Raw genomic sequence first — 16645 nt, forward strand, 5'->3', positions numbered from 1 at the left:
GACAAAGGTATGTGCCACTTCAAACAGGATTTGAGGAGTCGCATTCCAGGTCGGCTAAGGGGGCCTGAATTCCTGCCGTGGAGAGCAGCCTGGAATGAGGTGGATTTTAACTTTCTCTTCATTAAGGTTTGCAGAAGGCTTTTGTGTGCCCAGTGTGAGTCCTTGTGTTGCCAGGGGTTGGCTGGTCTGAGGGAGCAAATGGGGAGGTTGTGGAGATGCAGCACAAAGCAGTCGCTTCAGACCTCCTGGTTCTGCCACAGAACGAACTGTTGGGGACAAGTTGCCTTCTGCTAAGGGACAGTGTAATACAGGAAAAAGAAAATGCTAGAACACCAACACGTGTTCTGCTGTCAGGGCAGAGCCACAGCTTGGCCAGCGACTGAGCCGTATTCTGAGCTGTTCTAGCTCAAAAGTAGCTCTGCTTTCAGTTACGTGTCTCAAAGGTATCATTAATTTTTGATATTTCAACTCAGGCAAAGCCAGTGGGCTTGAGTTTCCATGACACACTCCCGACTCTGCTGGGAGACTGAGCAAAATGTAATTGCTGTTGGTCACTGGCTTCATCTGTGCTTAGGATGTGCCTGACATTGGCTCTTTGTGTTTCTCTCATTGGGACACAGTGTTTTTTCCTGCCACTCAGAGGTCTTTTTCTGTTCTTTAGATCAGACAACTCTTTTTCCTCCCCTTGCATTTGCATGCATTCCGCTGAGGATATTTAGATGTGTGAGGATTTGGTTGTCTTTGTATAGCAGGAAGTTCCTGAGTCCTCGCTTGCACTGGGCCTGGGGTTTTCTGCAGCAGGGAGAAGAGATGCTGATCTCACTCTGGGCATTTCATAACTCTGAAAACCTGCTGGCTAACTAGGTATTCATGAATTGTTTTACCTAAGACAAGAGATTTCTTTACTTCTTTTGAACCATATGCTATCTCAATGGGCCTCGTTTTGTTTTTTTTTTTCCCTTAAAACTGACAAGTTGCTGATTTCACACTTCAATCCTTGTCTGCCTACAAATCCGGGAAGTGTATTTCACTGTTGGTAACTCTAAAGCAAACAGGTTTCAGGCATTTTTACCATCATCCTGTGAATTCCACGTCTCCTTTTCCTCTGAGATGCTGTCTGAGGTATTTGGCATGCATCCCTACAGCTTGCAGTCGATTGATTTGCCTATAAACTTTCAAGTCACCTTTCATCACCTTTCTGAAGCTTTGCCCCCCTGGCAAGCAAGTCCTTCTTAGGTCAAGGGCCTTGATGACCCCTATTGTTATGGGAACCTTTGGTAATCTAACCTGCTTTTTTTTCTGTATTTCAAGCCGGTTGCTCCTGAATATCTCTGCTCCATCCACTCAGACGCTAATAACCGTGTCTCCTTTCCTTAGGTCAAGGGCAGCTTTTACATTCCACCCAAAAGGCACCACAGTTTGAGATGAGGAATTCAGAAGAGCAAGCAGCTACGACAGTTTTACAGCGCCTGCTGCAGGAGCAGCTCCGATACGGGAACCCAAATGACAACCGCAACCTTCTCGCCTTACACCAGCAAGCCACAGGGAATGCCCCCCCTTTCAGCAGCACCGGCAGCCCGGCCTCTCAGAACGAAGGGCTGAGCTCCCAGGACCACCAGCTCGTGACTCATGCTGCCCGCCAGGAGCCCCAGGGCCAGGAGATACAGGTGGACAACAGCATCATGGAGAAGCAGCTCTCGCCGCGGCTCCAGACCAGCGAGGACCTCCCGACCTACGAGGAGGCCAAGGTGCAGTCGCAGTATTTCCGTGGCCAGCCGCACGCCAGCGTCGGGGCCGCCTTCTACGTCACGGGTGTCACCAACCAGAAGATGAGGACTGAAGGGCGGCCCACGGTGCAGCGGGTGAGCCCAGGGAAGGTGCACCAGGACGAAGGACTGAAGGACCTCAAGCAAGGCCACGTGCGCTCCCTGAGCGAGAGGCTGATGCAGCTGTCCCTGGCCACCAGCGGGGTCAAGGCCCACGCGCCCGTCACGAGCGCGCCGCTCTCGCCTCTGTCTCCGCTCTCTCCCCAGCAGTCCAGCGACCCTTACAAAAATTCTGGCTCCAATGAGTTCTACAAGAACTCGGTGCAACCCCCTTCCCAGCCCAGCATGAAAGGAATGGAGCAGCGGGGGCCTCCCCCAGAGTATCCTTACAAAAACGTGTCCACCCCGGCTATGAACTGCAAACCTCAGGACTCGGGGCATTTCTATAGCGACCATCGCATGAGCCAGCAGGGAAGATCTGATGGGCCTATGATGAGGTATCAGCATCCCCCTGAGTATGGCTCAGTCAGGTAAGCGAGACCTTAAAGCAAGCCCCGTGGCAGCCATGTTGGCAATGACAGTGTAAAACTCAGTCCCTCACCTTCACTCCTGAGGCAGGCTTTCCTTCAGCAAAGACCCCATCTTCATTCTGTGAGATGACACATTTAGTTTTAGCAGACTCTATTACCCGCTTCAGTAGTGGACTAGAGAGGCTTGGTGCTTTCGTACAAGGGAAAAAAAAAAAAAAATATCCACAACAAGCCAACTTGATTTTATGGTATGGGGAAGTTCAACGCTGAGGATCCAGAGCCTTACAAAAGCTTTGCTACAAAAGCCAAAGTTATGGTGTGATTCATTGTAGAAACTCGCAGTTACTTATTGCAAGACTTAAGTTGTTCTTTAATTACATCTGCCAGACAAAAGATTTTTCTTGAAACTGCACCACATAGGAAAAGAGAAAGTGAATGAAAGCAGTAATGATGCAGGTAGCAAAAAACACCTCTGGGCTTCCTGTAGAGTTTTTAAAATTTTATTTTCAGTGAACTGAAGTGTAGGAGAGGAAAACGGAGTATGCTTTGTGCTTCATCCCAGATTTGCTTGTTCAGCTTTTGCTCATTTTTCTTGCATCATTTGAAATCTCAGCCTGTTCTGGTTCCCTCTAGATAAGGAGCTGGATTTGGCTTGAGCCAAACGCTGATGTCCATGTGGGAAGATGAAGTTTTATTAAGGTGGGCTAAAACCCCAGCTTTACTTTACCTGTTCCCATACCATCTCATCTCTGCCTGATACCAGGTGGTATCTGGTATAATGATTTTGGCCTCATTTTGAAGCTAAAAGAGAGTGATGGGAGGATGTAAATGGAGAGGTCTCTGTGGATTTGTGTTTGCACATTTTGAGGGAAGCATGAAGAAACCAGTGAGTATTTGAGAGCAGAGTCTGAGCTTTAGGGAGTTTGAATCCACTCAGACCCTTCCTAGCCCTATGAGGAGCTATTTTCAGAGTTTGTCCACCATTGTTTGTGATCTGAAATGACTTCAGCAGCATACAAGCCTGATGAAAAGGCCCTTTGATCTGACTAAATAAATAATAAAGAGGCCAGGAAAAGGGGAAGTAAAGGGTTGGTGGTGGGGGGGGGTAATGATTGTAGAAGCTCGTTGCAAATGTTTTTGCAAATTCAAAGGCCTCAAACCTCTGTGCACACGGGACAGGGAAACAGCTCCTCTGTGGTTCTGCTGCATCAGAAATACTCCTTATATTATATGCAGTGAGACGTAGCCTGCTTGCTGTTCAAGGGAGAGGTATTTGAAAACACGCCAACAGTCAGCTCCTCTAGACAGGGTGATTTTTGTCTGTATTGGATGGATCCTGGCTGCTTTGAAAGAACATGGTGGGGGGAAGGAGGGGGAGGAGAAAGGTTCAGCTGGCAAGGTTTCCAGTAGGGGAAGCAACTGAAATTTGTCTTCAAAGCATTGGGAATCTAATGAGGTTACTTTTTAACCTAAATAGCTGCGCAGAGGAGAAGTTTCCTTTGCAAGCAAATGCTGGAGCAGTAGAACAATTGCAAGACTAATCCATAAATTACAGAGCAGCGTAGCAAAGGAAGGCAGCGAGTCCTCTATTCCCCTCCCTCTCCCACACGCTTTAAGAGAAACTGTCATTTAGACAAGAAACCTTCTGTGTTCCTAAAGGTGCAGCTGGGTGATGGTGTGGGGATTTTAAAGGCAAACAGCTCCGGGGAGAGCCTTTGCCTCACTCCAGGCGTGTCCTTGCAGTCTCCAGTGTTCCTGCACCGCAGCTCGGCGTTTATCGGGATCCATTTGGATTGGTAAATGTGTGCATTTTTTGAACTGTGCGTCAAGGAAACAAAGCCCCTTCTCTCTGCTCCCGAAGCCACACCCTTTTCTGCGGGTTTTCCCCCTCATTGTTCGGGGGAATTTGAGGGTGACCTAATGATGCGGTTAAATAAAACTCGTTGAGCAAGATAAACATTGGGGAATTCACAGCATTCTCATGCTTCACCCTCCCCAGTCTGGGAAAGGAATGGGCTGTGTGGTAAGTTTAAACCAGTCTGCAAACAGTTTGCCTCACCTGCTCCTGGGCGGTGTAAGTTTGGGAACAGTGTATGTTGGTAATGATGTTGGTTTAATGTAAATACCGGGCATGCCGGAGGCCTCTCTGCTGTTATTTGGAAATTTGAAAGAAAGTTTAGAAGAGGCCTGGCTGCATGTGAAGCTCCAGAGTAGGGTTGTCTCCCTAATACCTCAACTGCACTTTAGCATTGGTGGTGAAAAAACACCCTCCAGTCTTAAGAGCAGAGTATGGGTGCCTTGGGCTCCTGGGGTAACTCAGCCAGAGCTGGAGCAGGTTTGGGTGCAGAGGAGGCTCCTGTCTGATGCATTTTTGGGTGCAGAGGAGGCTCCTGTCTGATGCATTTTTGGGTGCAGAGGAGGCTCCTGTCTGATGCATTTTTGGGTGCAGAGGAAGCTCCTTGTCTCTCTGATTCAAGCGCCATCCTCTGTCTGGAGCCCAAGTGACTGAGCTCCTGCTGTGGTGATTAATCCCATTGACTTCACAGAAAGTTTTTGAGAGGGAAGTCTGCAGAATTTGTCCCATAATTAGTAAATCACTCTGTGCACCGAGTTCCCCTGAGCAGCATCAAAGTGGGGACTAATCAGGTATGACTGGGCAACAGAACAAAAATTCCTGGGTTTGATTTTGGCTGCGTAATGGAGTGGAGCCTGCTCCCTCCTGCAGTCAGCATTTCCTGGTTTGTGCAGGAGGGCTGGGGAAGAGAGGGGAACTGGAGCTTCTTGAACATGAAACAGGCAGGAGAAGTTGAGAAAGCATTAAAAAAAAAAAAAACAAAACAACCAAACCCTTAATGAGCCAGAGACCTTTCCTGATCCCTTCATTCTTCTGCCTTCCCCACTGTGCTGCTCTGCCCACAGAGCTGTGTGTGACCCTCTGTCCTGGCAGCCTGAGCACCCCTGATGGCTGCAGAGCTCCTCTGACTCCCTGGCTCTGTCTCCCTGCCTGAAAAAGCCGAGGTAACCCTTGGATTGCAGAGCCATAAATCCAGGTTTGTACTTGGCCTGTGTGGTCCATGCCAGGGAGCAGAAATTCCTGCGTGGTGCACAGAGAAGTGGCCCTTAAAATTATGCTTTCAAACCCAAAGACTTGTGGAGATAATTGCTCTGAGGTTTTTTTTTTGTTTTGTTTTGTTTTGTTTTTTTCTCCCTGCATTTGGTTTATTCAGGTCTCAGTGACACTGAGGCAAATGGAAGGAGATTGTGTAATTTTGTTGTATATGTGTTTTGAGAGTCTACATTTTTTCTGAAGTGGTTGGTTCAGATAAAATTGTGATTACTGTTGTGGGGTTACCTGAGGACTCCTCCTCTCATGGAGGGAATTTTCTGCTACCATTTTATGAGCAATACTCTAAGGTGACACCAATAGTAATTTTTACCTTTACATTTTGCAGTGTGGCTTAAAAATTCAAATTGTGTTCATTTACTTTTCTGACTTTCTCAGTTCAAAATTGCTTTACCAGAGAAATAAATGATTAAATTCTCTTGTTAATATAAAGAAATCCCAGACCAGGTATTTTTTACTCACAAAATGTATGTAAGTATTTTACATAAAACTGTAAATTTGTGTAAATTGTAAATTTTTTGTAGACAAAATTGTAAATGGAGGGAATGCCAAGAAGTTCTTTGAATGTGTATGTACAAGTTGGCATGCAAGATCTTAAAAAGTCTGGTACCACTGTGAGGTCATTAGGATTTTTAAATACATTTTTTTAAAAAGTAGGATGTATTAAGCCAACTGCGCTATCTCATTCTGCTGGGAATATAAATGAATTTGTGACATTTTGGAAGCCCTAATGCTGTTGGTAATGCCACGGAACTAGAGGCTCCAAGCTCTCATGTTCTAGCTTGAGCCCACGAGATAGGTATAATTTCATGATCATGAGGGGCTTTAGATGTGAGTGCCAAGATGCTGGAATTCTTGGAAGTGTACCCTGTTTAGAAATACTCAGCCATGATTTCCTAGAGTTGTTCTTTACAATAGGTTTTTTAAAAAAGGATCATTACAAGTCATGTCAGTTCGACTGCCCCTTCAGAATTAAGGTGCTGCTGTTGTGTTTCTTTGGCCATAATTTTGTTTCTTTCCTTGGTGCTCAGGATGGCAAGGTTCTGCCACTGGGTCTCTGTTGACAGAATGATGAGATGTTTTTAGTCAAATAGCTCAAATTGTTACCATTGGCATCTAACTCATCCTCATTAGGCTTAGAAGGTTAACTCACTGAGACTAGTCTCCCTGAGTAACTGCTACAGGTTGTTTTCAGATTGGAAAAGAGTGTTTTGTAGTTTGAAAATTGTTTTTTTGCACCCATGAGGTAGACTGGCAATGTGTTTCTTTTTGATCTAACTCTGTAGGTCATCACAGATGAAATGTCACAGCAAGGTTATTCCCTAATTGATTACACCATCGAAGCAGAGCTGTGGTGATAGGGAAAGAATAAACTCAAAGGAAATGAGTGGTTTGTGAGGATGCAAAGTTTTAACTCTGCACACAACTGGGTGAGCTAAGAAAGCAGCTGGAAACTACCTGAGACAAACCAGGTGACCTCGAGCATGGCCTGTGATGGTTTTGCCTCATTCTTCATGATGAGAACTGGCGAATGAAGTTAATGAAATCAATGCAACAATAAGTAGAGCTGCCCCCCTGGGAGGAGAAGAACCAAATTGCTGCTACTAAACTGAACATTCCTGAGGAAATTAATTTCACATCGCTCTTCTGCATGACCCCCTGAAATCCTCATGCTGCAAATGATCATGTCAGGGGAAATACAGCTCCTGAAATGATGCTGCTGGCAGGGACCACAGTCACCTGAATGTGAGAAGGAGAGGACCAGTAGCTAGAGCAGTGATTCTTTGTTTTTTCTTAGTTAACAAAGGCTAGATTTGTTTCCCCATTAAGGAATTTGAGCGGGAGCTTGGAGGCTTCTCTGCTGGGAAGCAGGGCAATGAGACACGAGGGGCATGATGCTGAAATAGTGAACCCTGTGCAGGGCTGAGAGCTGCTGAACTCCCCTGCACTGCTGCCAGATGTGAGTAATGCCCAGATGTGAGTGGTGGGTACCAGGAGTGATACCTGCTTTCTTGGAGAGCAGGAAGGATGGTACTGAGTGTTTGCACTTGGGCTGAGAAGCGTTTTGTTTAACCCTTTAGTTCCCAGCTCAGCTTCCTGCTAACTGTTGTCAGTCCCTCCAAGGTTCCTGGTGCTGTGGAAATGCTGTGAGCTGCCTTGTCCATCCTCTGCAGGGCAGGAGTCCCTCCTGGGAGCACAGGCAGCCCGGGGGCTATTCTGTAGCAGCTCTGGCCAGGTGGAACAACAGTGTGTGCTTTTCCAGCTGCAGGGCCGAACTGCATCCCAAAGGGTGGGAAATTCTGTCAGAGCAGCAGGAGTGTTTCAGGACACGCTGAACTGCCAGGCTGGGTCTGCTCTGGGCTGAACTCTGTGCTCAAGAAGAGACTGGCTGCAGCATGGAGAGGGAGGGACTTTAACTGTTAGAGTAAAGAACATCCAGAGAAGTTAAAGGTTGAATGTTTTTGGAGGAGAAAGCAAATCGTGCCTCCTGAGGTCATCCAAGCATGATAAATCCACACAGTCTTCTCAGAGAGATTTCTTACTTGGCTAATGCACCAGGAGTTGAACTGGGAATCTCCAGAGCCTTGGAAATGTGAGAGGGTGTAGCTTGGATTAGTTCTGTGATGGACTCAGGGGTGTTATAGGTTGTTAGATATGTCTCTGATAGCCTGCAGAGGTTATTGTTAGGAGCAGTAAACACACATACTGCATAGGACAGTGCAGATTGGAATGAAAATGCTGCTTCTGATTCTTAGGTTGGTTTTCAGATCCTTTACTTGTCTCATTTAACCAGGCTGCAGTTTGTTGGTTGATATTTCAGAAAGCTCAGATCAATGGTGCTGGAATGCTAGCATCAAGCTCAGGCAATGCTTTAACTCTCTCTCCTGGCTTGCAGAAGAAAATTAATGGTTTTCTCGGTGACAGATGGCACATTTAAGGCTAGAACAAAAGAGCCTTTTCCTAGCAGTCCTTAGTTGAGCAGTTTTATCCACAAAGTGTGGAGAAAAGTTATGAAAATAATTTTGGCCAGTAGTTGTTGATGCACTTTCTCTTAACATTTCTGTAAAAAAATAGTCTCAAGAGGAAACACTTTCATGCCCTTAGAATAAATTTTCTGCTAAAGATTTGATTTTGAAGCACTTTCCAAAATCATACTTAAAAAATGGAAGAAAGCCTCACTTGAGTCTCTTGTATGGGAAGACCTGTGCACAGGAGCTGCACATCTTGTCCCTGGTTTCGTGCACCTTCCCCTGCATGACTGTGATGGAGCCTGTGCTCTCTGTTTTCCAGGCAGAACCCAGATGTGCAGCTGCAGTTACAACAGAGACCACCTCACCACCACAGCCCGACTTCTTCCTTGACATCCCTGGGATCTTTGACTTTGCTCCAGTCTCCGCCACCCTCTAGGCTGTCCCCTTCCCAGCACCAGCAACCTCTGACTCCCAGCCAGGCAGATCCTGGCATTCTGCCACGGACGCAGCAGCCTTTCTTGTCCAACCCAGTCCATCAGGGAGATCTGTACCGACTATGCCAGCCCTTCCTGGGCCCGCAGCAGCAGCAAGGAGACTCCTACTCTGTGATGCCCCGGGCCCAGCAGATCCCTTCCCCCTACCAGCAGATGCAAGTAGATCCTTTTGCCATCGTTTCCAGGGCCCAGCAAATGGTGGAAATCCTGTCAGAGGAGAACCGGTCCCTACGACAGGAGCTGGATGGGTGCTATGAGAAAGTGGCCCGGCTGCAGAAGGTGGGTGGTGGTGGAATTGAGACATTCTCCTGTCTCTGGTCTAGTCCCTAATTGAATCATTTAATTTGCAACTGTTGGATTCCTTTGCTGAAGGGATTGATTATGTACTTTAGAGTCTTTTGTATGCAGATTGATTAGTCTGTGTCCTTTGGGCATCAGCTTAACTTTGGCGGAAGATGGAATTAAAGCTTCAGTTTTCTGCTAACAGTTTATTGACCAGGCTCAAAAGCACATCCTCCTCAGCTGCTGAAGAGGCTGACTGCTTGGCTTGCTCAGCTAAGTTAAGGCTTGTCCAGGATAGCAGCATGTTTCATTTTCCCAAAAAGACTTCAGAGCTGCAGGAAGGGCCTGCTTGGGATGGCAGGAGACCACAGCCTCTCAAGGAGGCACAGGGGACATTGCTACAAAAGTGTCTGGCACGACAGTTTGCAGGGCAAGTAGTGCTGCTATGGCTACACTAAAGACATTTGGACTGCAGGACTGGGACTAAGACTTCTTTTGTCCCTCTCTCAACACCACACAATTTCCATGAAAACTTAATGTCTTGATTTGGACCCAGCTATTTGCCACCTTTGGCTTTATGGAACAAGCAGAGTAAATGATGCTAAGACATTTAAAAGAAAATACCCCAGTGAGACCCATCATTAACGTGCATGCGTGGAGGTATTTTCATGCTGCTTCACAGAAATACCTTCTTGATGACCAGTGGTTTAAAACTGGGCAGCAGGTCAGCTTTGCTTTTGCCTTGCAGCTGTGGAAAGGCTGATGCTACTTAGCAATTTAGGATTTTGTGGGCCTTGCTGTGCTCTTTGCACTGAGCAGTGTTTGGGGCCAGAAAAATGTGTGGCTGCTAGTCTTTGAGTTCGGGTGACCAGTGTGACTTTTCACACTGATTATTCCCCATGTTACCTCTTACCAGGGACATATGTTCGTTTGGTTGTATTTTTTGGAAGGTTTCTGGCCAGGAAATACTTGAGAGAATTGTTTGACAGCTTCCTGATTATGACAGAAGGATACAAATGCACTTCCATGCACGTCCTTGCTGATCACTGGCTGTAGACACTGCTGATGGGGTTTGCTGTGGTGTGGATCCACACTTCCATAGCAAACCATGCCCAGCAAGGAGAGTTAGGAGAGAATCTCCTGCTCTGGATGATCAGAGAAGCTTTACACTGAAGGCTAAAAGGAAGGATAAAGCATATTTTATTGCAAAATTATTCAGCCACTGGTATTCTTTCTATAGAGGGACTCATCACGAACGTGAGACTTTCTTTTACTTAGTGGGTAAGTGTAGGTTTCCCTCAATAAAGAACACTTGAGACAAAGTAATCTCCTGTCTGAGACAGGGAAATTTGTTAGTGAAAAATAGTAAGTGCTTGTTTTCACTTCCACTGCAGCTGGAAACAGAAATTCAGCAAGTTTCAGAGGCATACAAAAACCTGGAGAAATCATCCTCTAAGCGGGATGCTCTGGAAAAGGCCATGAGAAACAAACTGGAAGGAGAAATTCGTAGGCTTCATGATTTCAACAGGGATCTAAGAGGTAAATGAAATAAAACTTCTATTCTTCAATGCTGGGGTTTTTTACTGTTATGTTTACTTGTCAGGAGAGAGCTTTGCTGCAGAATTCAGTGTCTGACACAACTGGAATATGACAGGATACTCAGGTGCATTCAGTAGTCAGAGATTTTAAGCACTTGCTGGAAGAATGGAAAAGATAGGTCTAGGAGAGGGCTGTAGTCTTTCATATCCAGCCTGTTTCTCATTGACAAGAAACATGTGATAAGCAAAATACCATAAACCAGATGCAAGCCTGGAATTCTCTCATGTCTTTTATCCTAGAGACAATTTGTACAATTTGTTCAGTTTATACAAATGGAAGGAGGTTTTGCTGACTGCCTAATCCCACACCAGGCACGTTCAGTTTATTTCCTGTCCAGTGACCCTTTTTGCACTGACATACAAACTGCAGAGTGTCTGTTCTTCCTGAAGGTCTTGTCATTCCTTATCAATGCAGGCATCTGGTTTTTTGGATCTCCCTTCCTTTTCCAGAGTGAGATATTATTGGTGTCTGGTTCTTACTAAGAGGCTGAGGCAGCTCCACGGCTGGCAGCAGAGTGGTGTTGAGTGATGTTTGACCTTACTGGGGGTAAAAGTTTAAGCATTAGTTTGCAATCTCTGCAATTTGAGATTTTTTGAAGGTGCATAAAACTGTATAAACTGTAAGTGTAATTTTTTTTAAGGAAGCCTTCTGATTGTCCTGAATGCTCTTGCTGCCTTGTGTCTTTTACTGAGACTCCCAGAAATTGTTTTGCATCCAGGAAGTAAAGCCATACATTTTCCAGTACTGTACACAAAAGCCTGCATTAATCTTATTCATAATAAAACACAGAATAAACATTTCATTCTAATTTTCACAGGCTGATACAAATTTCTAGTGGCTTGAAGCAGTGGAGCTGTTAAGCTGTTTTTAGGGTGTTACACTATTCCCTCAAGTCAGGTAATTGGACAACAGTGATTTAATATTCTGTTAAGATCTAGAGGGGAATTATAAGGAATCTTTTAATTGCATGGTGGAGTTTATTTTTGTGGACGAAATAAAGGTATAAATTGAAAAAATAAACTTCTATGTTACAAATGTTTAAAATAATTTCTTTGGAAGTTTAACCTGTTTTGTCTCATTGAGTGTATTTCCTTAACATTTCAATAGTGAGTGCCAGCTTTTGATAGGCTATAGAATTAGAAGCTCCATTCCCCCAGCATGAGGAATGCCCTGAGCAGATGCAACTTAATGCTTGAAAGTTTTTAATTCTTTAGTTTGCTTTCATTGAATATTTTTTGCAGAACGCATGGAGACAGCCAACAAGCAGCTGGCAGAGAAGGAGTTTGAGGGGTCTGAAGACAATCGGAAAACCATCTCCCAGCTCTTTGCACAAAGTGAGTTCCACAGCCATTGTGGGTCAGTGGAAAGCTCCAATCACTCTGGGAAGGAGGACAATACAGCAGGTTAATTATCAGCACAGAAATCAGGGCAGTGGCAGTCTAAAACTGGCAGTGGAGAAAGGAGGAGGGATTCAAGGATTCCTTCTCTGTCAGTATGTAAAGTCCATCTGATGGGGTTTGTTAGAGATTTTGGAGCAAAGGTAGTTTGCAGATAAACTGTAAAATTAGTGTTTACCCCATAATTTACATACTTTATCCACCTATTTAATTCCTTGAAAGCTTTGAAATTAAACCTTCCCAGGCTGACAGGAGTCCTGGCACTTGTTAAAGCCAGTAGGAGAGGATCCTGGTAGGTCTCCTATCTCCTTCCTCTTAATTTGCCCCTGCCCTAGTCCTGTTCAGCAAAAATAAAGGGGGTGAGCACTCCTGCAGTCTGCTAGGCTGGGTGAGGGTCAGGAATTCTGTCCACAGCAGTGGATTTATCACAGGGCAAACCAAAATGACTGGTGTGAAATGCTGCTTTTCCTTTGTTCTGAAATGTCTTGAGGCCGAAGGCGCCAGGCCAACTTTTCTCTCATCCCACAGTGTGCTCCACCCTTCTGACAATGCTCACTTTTCTCCAATTGTTATATAAAAAGGTAGTGCAATAAAATTGCAAAACAGAGTTTTTCTGTGGTGTAATAGACACTGCAACTACCCTGACAGATTCTGGTGTCCCTCTCTTGTGTCATCTTTAGCTTATTCCTTGTGGTTTGCCTTCCAAGCCAATGGCTATCAGGGAGTGAATTCCAAACTCCTGGTGGTACTGGGAAGTCTGAGAGTTTAGTCTCTCCTGCTGGGTGGACACTGAGGTTCATAGGTGCACCCAGGAAGGTGGGGAGGTCAAAGCTGTGGGGCCTCTCCTTTTTGGATGAAATGGAAACCAAAGTGCTGCGTTTCATTGATCCCAGCATTTCTAGGGGTGCTACAGGCACTTGTCAAGTGAAGCAGTTCTCATTTGGACAAAAGTCTGCAAAAAAACCTCCAAAAGCCTCTCTGCAAGCATTTCCAGATTAACAAACAGCCTGGTAGCACTGACTGATACCTGCTGGCATAATGCCACCCTGTCTCAATGCAGCTCAGTCTTTGCAGTACCGTTTAGTGTGCTCACACTGGCAGCAGCTCATTCCTGGGTGGAGAAGAAATGCTGGGAAAAGATGGGCAAAAAAAAATAAGCATGTGATGACATTTGTCCTTATGTCCTGGGCTGGCTCTGAACTGCACTCAGGGCTTGCTCTGCAGAGCTCTGGGTGCTGTTGGTGGACAGGTTTGTTTTGCAATCTGTGTGTGGGCTGTGTTGAATCTCTGGCAGAAGGAAATCTTTAGCTACTCTGTGTTGCTAAAGCTTTGCTCCTGGCTCTTTGCTGGCAGAAGAAAGGGAGTAATTGTGGTCCTGTAAATATAGTTATGCACATGCTTGCACAAACGGGCCTGTGTACTCCATATGCAGTCTGTCCTAACACCCAGCACCTCGTTCCTGTTTTTCAAGCCTTCCACTCCTTGTCCTCATTCCTTTGTCGTGGGATATTGGTTTCTGGAATGCAGTTTCTCTGGTGTCATCAGTGCTGGGTGTAGATCACTCCAGGGAGTATTCTGTGGTTGTGTATCCAGCAAGTGGGTTAATGTTATCTTTGGAGCTGGTTGGCTTGAGCTGGGAATGGCAACATACACAGAGGACATAAGCTCTGTGTTGTGGCTTTGCCTTACACCCCAGTGTGATAATTTCTCTAGTCACCAATTATTTTTATCCTATCTATTTTTTATGGAGGTGATGCCTTCATGTTGCAGTGCCCTGTTCCTGCAACACTCAGCATTGCTGCTCCAACAGCATCCAGCCTTTCCTGGAGAGCAGCAGCAAAGAATGAGCTGCTGTGTTTGGGGTGGCAGGTCTACTTTGAAAAGGGCTAGAACAGATGTATGTGCCTCACTTCTGGCCCAGGAAATCATTTTTACAGGCAGTAAAGGAAGACTGAGGAGTTATTACTGCTGTTTTGTTTTCTGACTCCTCTGAAGATATTGCTGGAGCTTCCTCTGAGAAGGAACAGAACTCCCTTCCAGTTTGGGGGGGTCAGTGTGGAAAAAAGGAACACAAGTTTTTCACCAGTCTGCTATCTTTCTCCCCATCCTGAGATACTAAAATTACTCAGTTTGTTTTCCACTGCTGAAAGTTCAGAGGTGAAGAGGTGCCAAGTTTCACTAACCATCTACATAATCACAGCAAATTACCTGAGTAACTGTACTGAGTGATGCACCTTCTGTTCCTTCTCACTATCTTTGTGTCACATTGTTGCTTGAAGGTACCATACTTGTTTTTCAGGATTGCAGGTCCTTCTCTTCCTTGAAAGCCATGTCCTTTTATTTTCCCTCTTAGCACTAGATTTGCATTTTCTTTCTTGTGAGATGTCCCAGTGCAACCTTCCCTTCACCTCTGGAGTGAAAGGCTCCTGAAAACTGGGCAGAGACAAGTGCTGTGCATTGAAAATTATCTTTTTTTTATCCATAGACAAGGAAACACAGAGGGAAAAAGAGAAACTGGAAATAGAGCTGGCTGCTGCCCGCTCCACCAACGAGGACCAGCGGAGACACATCGAGATCCGAGACCAGGCTTTGAACAATGCTCAGGCCAAGGTGGTGAAACTGGAGGAGGAGGTAAGGATGCTGAGAGAGAAGAATCAGGGTAGCTTGTGTTCCAGCTAATGAAGCTGTGGGAATGAGTTTGTCTTGTGGAAGTTACAAGGAAATCTGCTTTCTTCAAAGCTCTTTCTATCGGCTTAGCTTTGTGTTGACTGGCTAAACAGATAAGCCACAAATCTCTATTTCCTTGGAAATGCTTTTGTCTAAGCAGCCATATTTTGTTTTCTTTTTGTTTCAACTTGTAATACTGGGTTGGAAGTGGAATCTCAGCCCTGAAACCTGCTGAACTTGGCAGGAATTCAGATCTGGATGGACTTTCAAGTAATATCAGATGAATGCAGCTTGTCTCCTTGCCAGGTGTGGGGACAGTGCACGTCACCGTATGTGCCCAGCATTTGTAATAAGCTAGGCATGACCGTAGTTGTTTTCTCTCCCTTTCCTCCCAAGAGGGGATAATGCATTTGAGCTGCCTAGCTGGGCAGCTTTCACAGCAGTTTCTTTTGTATCCTTGTCCCTGCCACTCATGGCTCTCACCTTTGTGTCCCTCTGCGTCACGGTGTCCGTCCTTTCCTCTCAAAGGCCCCACTTCCCACTCCAGCCTCTGCTTCCTTTACTCCTACTCTTCCTCCATGGAGAGTCTGAGGAGGAAATCTCCTGACCAAGCACACTTCCTCATTGCAGATTTGTTCTCCAACCCTGCCATCTCCCTGGCTACCAGCACTCAGCATCCCCTTCAGCTGGGCACTGTGCCTGTGTCCACCTGAATTTTGCTGCCTTCAGAGACATTCCTCAAACCCTCCCCTTGTCTGCTTTTAGTTCTCTCTCCCTTCAGGATCCCATTGTGCCAGCCGGGGATGAATGATCAAATACTAAGTGAATATCCTCCTCTCCCAGGTACGGGTGTAGCTCATTTCTGAGTTTTAGCCTGCTCTTCTCTGAGCTCTGGATTTGCCTCAGTAGCCCTCCCCCTGAACCTTCCCTGGTGTCCTTAATTTTTGCCCTTCCTTTAATCTCTTAATGGAAGCCTTCCCTCAGTCCCTCTGGATCTCCTCTTGACCTGCTCTGCTCATTCAGGATGTTTTTGTGGGTTTTCCTGCTGTCATAACCTCTTTTAGCCTGGCATGGCTGACTTGCACTCACTCGGGGGACAGGGAGTATTAGCTTATAGTGTAATTTACAGGTGACATGGCTCTTTTTGGCTCTCAAACTATTCTGTCATTGATTCTGCAATGTATTGGAGCTCTTTGGCTTTCATTCAAATTTCAGCACCTTGTTTAAAAGTCTGATGTGTCACTAACTCCAAGTATGTGGGACATCCTTGTGGTTTCCCTGGAAAATGCTTGGAGTCAGTGTGGATGAGGTCTCTGATCAGCTGGGCCAGCACACACAGCACTTGGCTGGGTTGAACCTCTGTGTAGGCACTAATTTTGGCTCCCTCACTGTAAAGTTGAAGCCTTGAGGGGTAATAATAATTGTGTGCTTTATTTTCAATAGACTGCTCATTTTACTAGAAGAATTGGGTTCAGTGCTGTGGCAAGGTATTTCTGCCTAGTAGAATAGTGAAATAGGTAAGTCACTCTGGGCTAAATTGCATGATAGCTTAAAAACCACACATAGGCTGATACAGAGTGAAATGATCTGCATGAGGGCTTGTGGTCACATGCATCCAACCTTTGCTTGAATCCCAGGGTGTGCAGGAAGTGCCACCCTTCCTGCTGTAGATAAATATGGAAGCGTCTCAGTGAGGGAGCAGGAATTAACTCTGCTTTTTCTTAGAGATGAGAGAGAATAAGGGGAAACAAATGGTAAAGAGTCACTTTTGCAGGCTTCCCAAATCACTTTTTAATGAAATTTTTAGGATTATA

General features: G+C 45.6%; 1 protein-coding gene across 1 annotated transcript in view; it reads left to right on the forward strand.

Moving 5' to 3' along the window:
• The first annotated feature begins 1409 nt into the window (after positions 1–1409).
• The window catches only part of AMOT (angiomotin), a 29644-nt gene continuing 14408 nt past the window's right edge, over positions 1410–16645 (forward strand). The window contains exons 1-5 of the mRNA XM_062502808.1: positions 1410–2296; positions 8712–9165; positions 10563–10707; positions 12009–12101; positions 14650–14795. Of these exons, the coding sequence (XP_062358792.1) occupies positions 1425–2296; positions 8712–9165; positions 10563–10707; positions 12009–12101; positions 14650–14795 (1710 nt within the window). The 5' untranslated portion in view covers positions 1410–1424. The remainder of the gene's footprint in view (positions 2297–8711; positions 9166–10562; positions 10708–12008; positions 12102–14649; positions 14796–16645) is intronic.

Source organism: Cinclus cinclus, chromosome 15, assembly GCF_963662255.1.
Source record: "Cinclus cinclus chromosome 15, bCinCin1.1, whole genome shotgun sequence".
Lineage (NCBI taxonomy): Eukaryota > Metazoa > Chordata > Aves > Passeriformes > Cinclidae > Cinclus > Cinclus cinclus.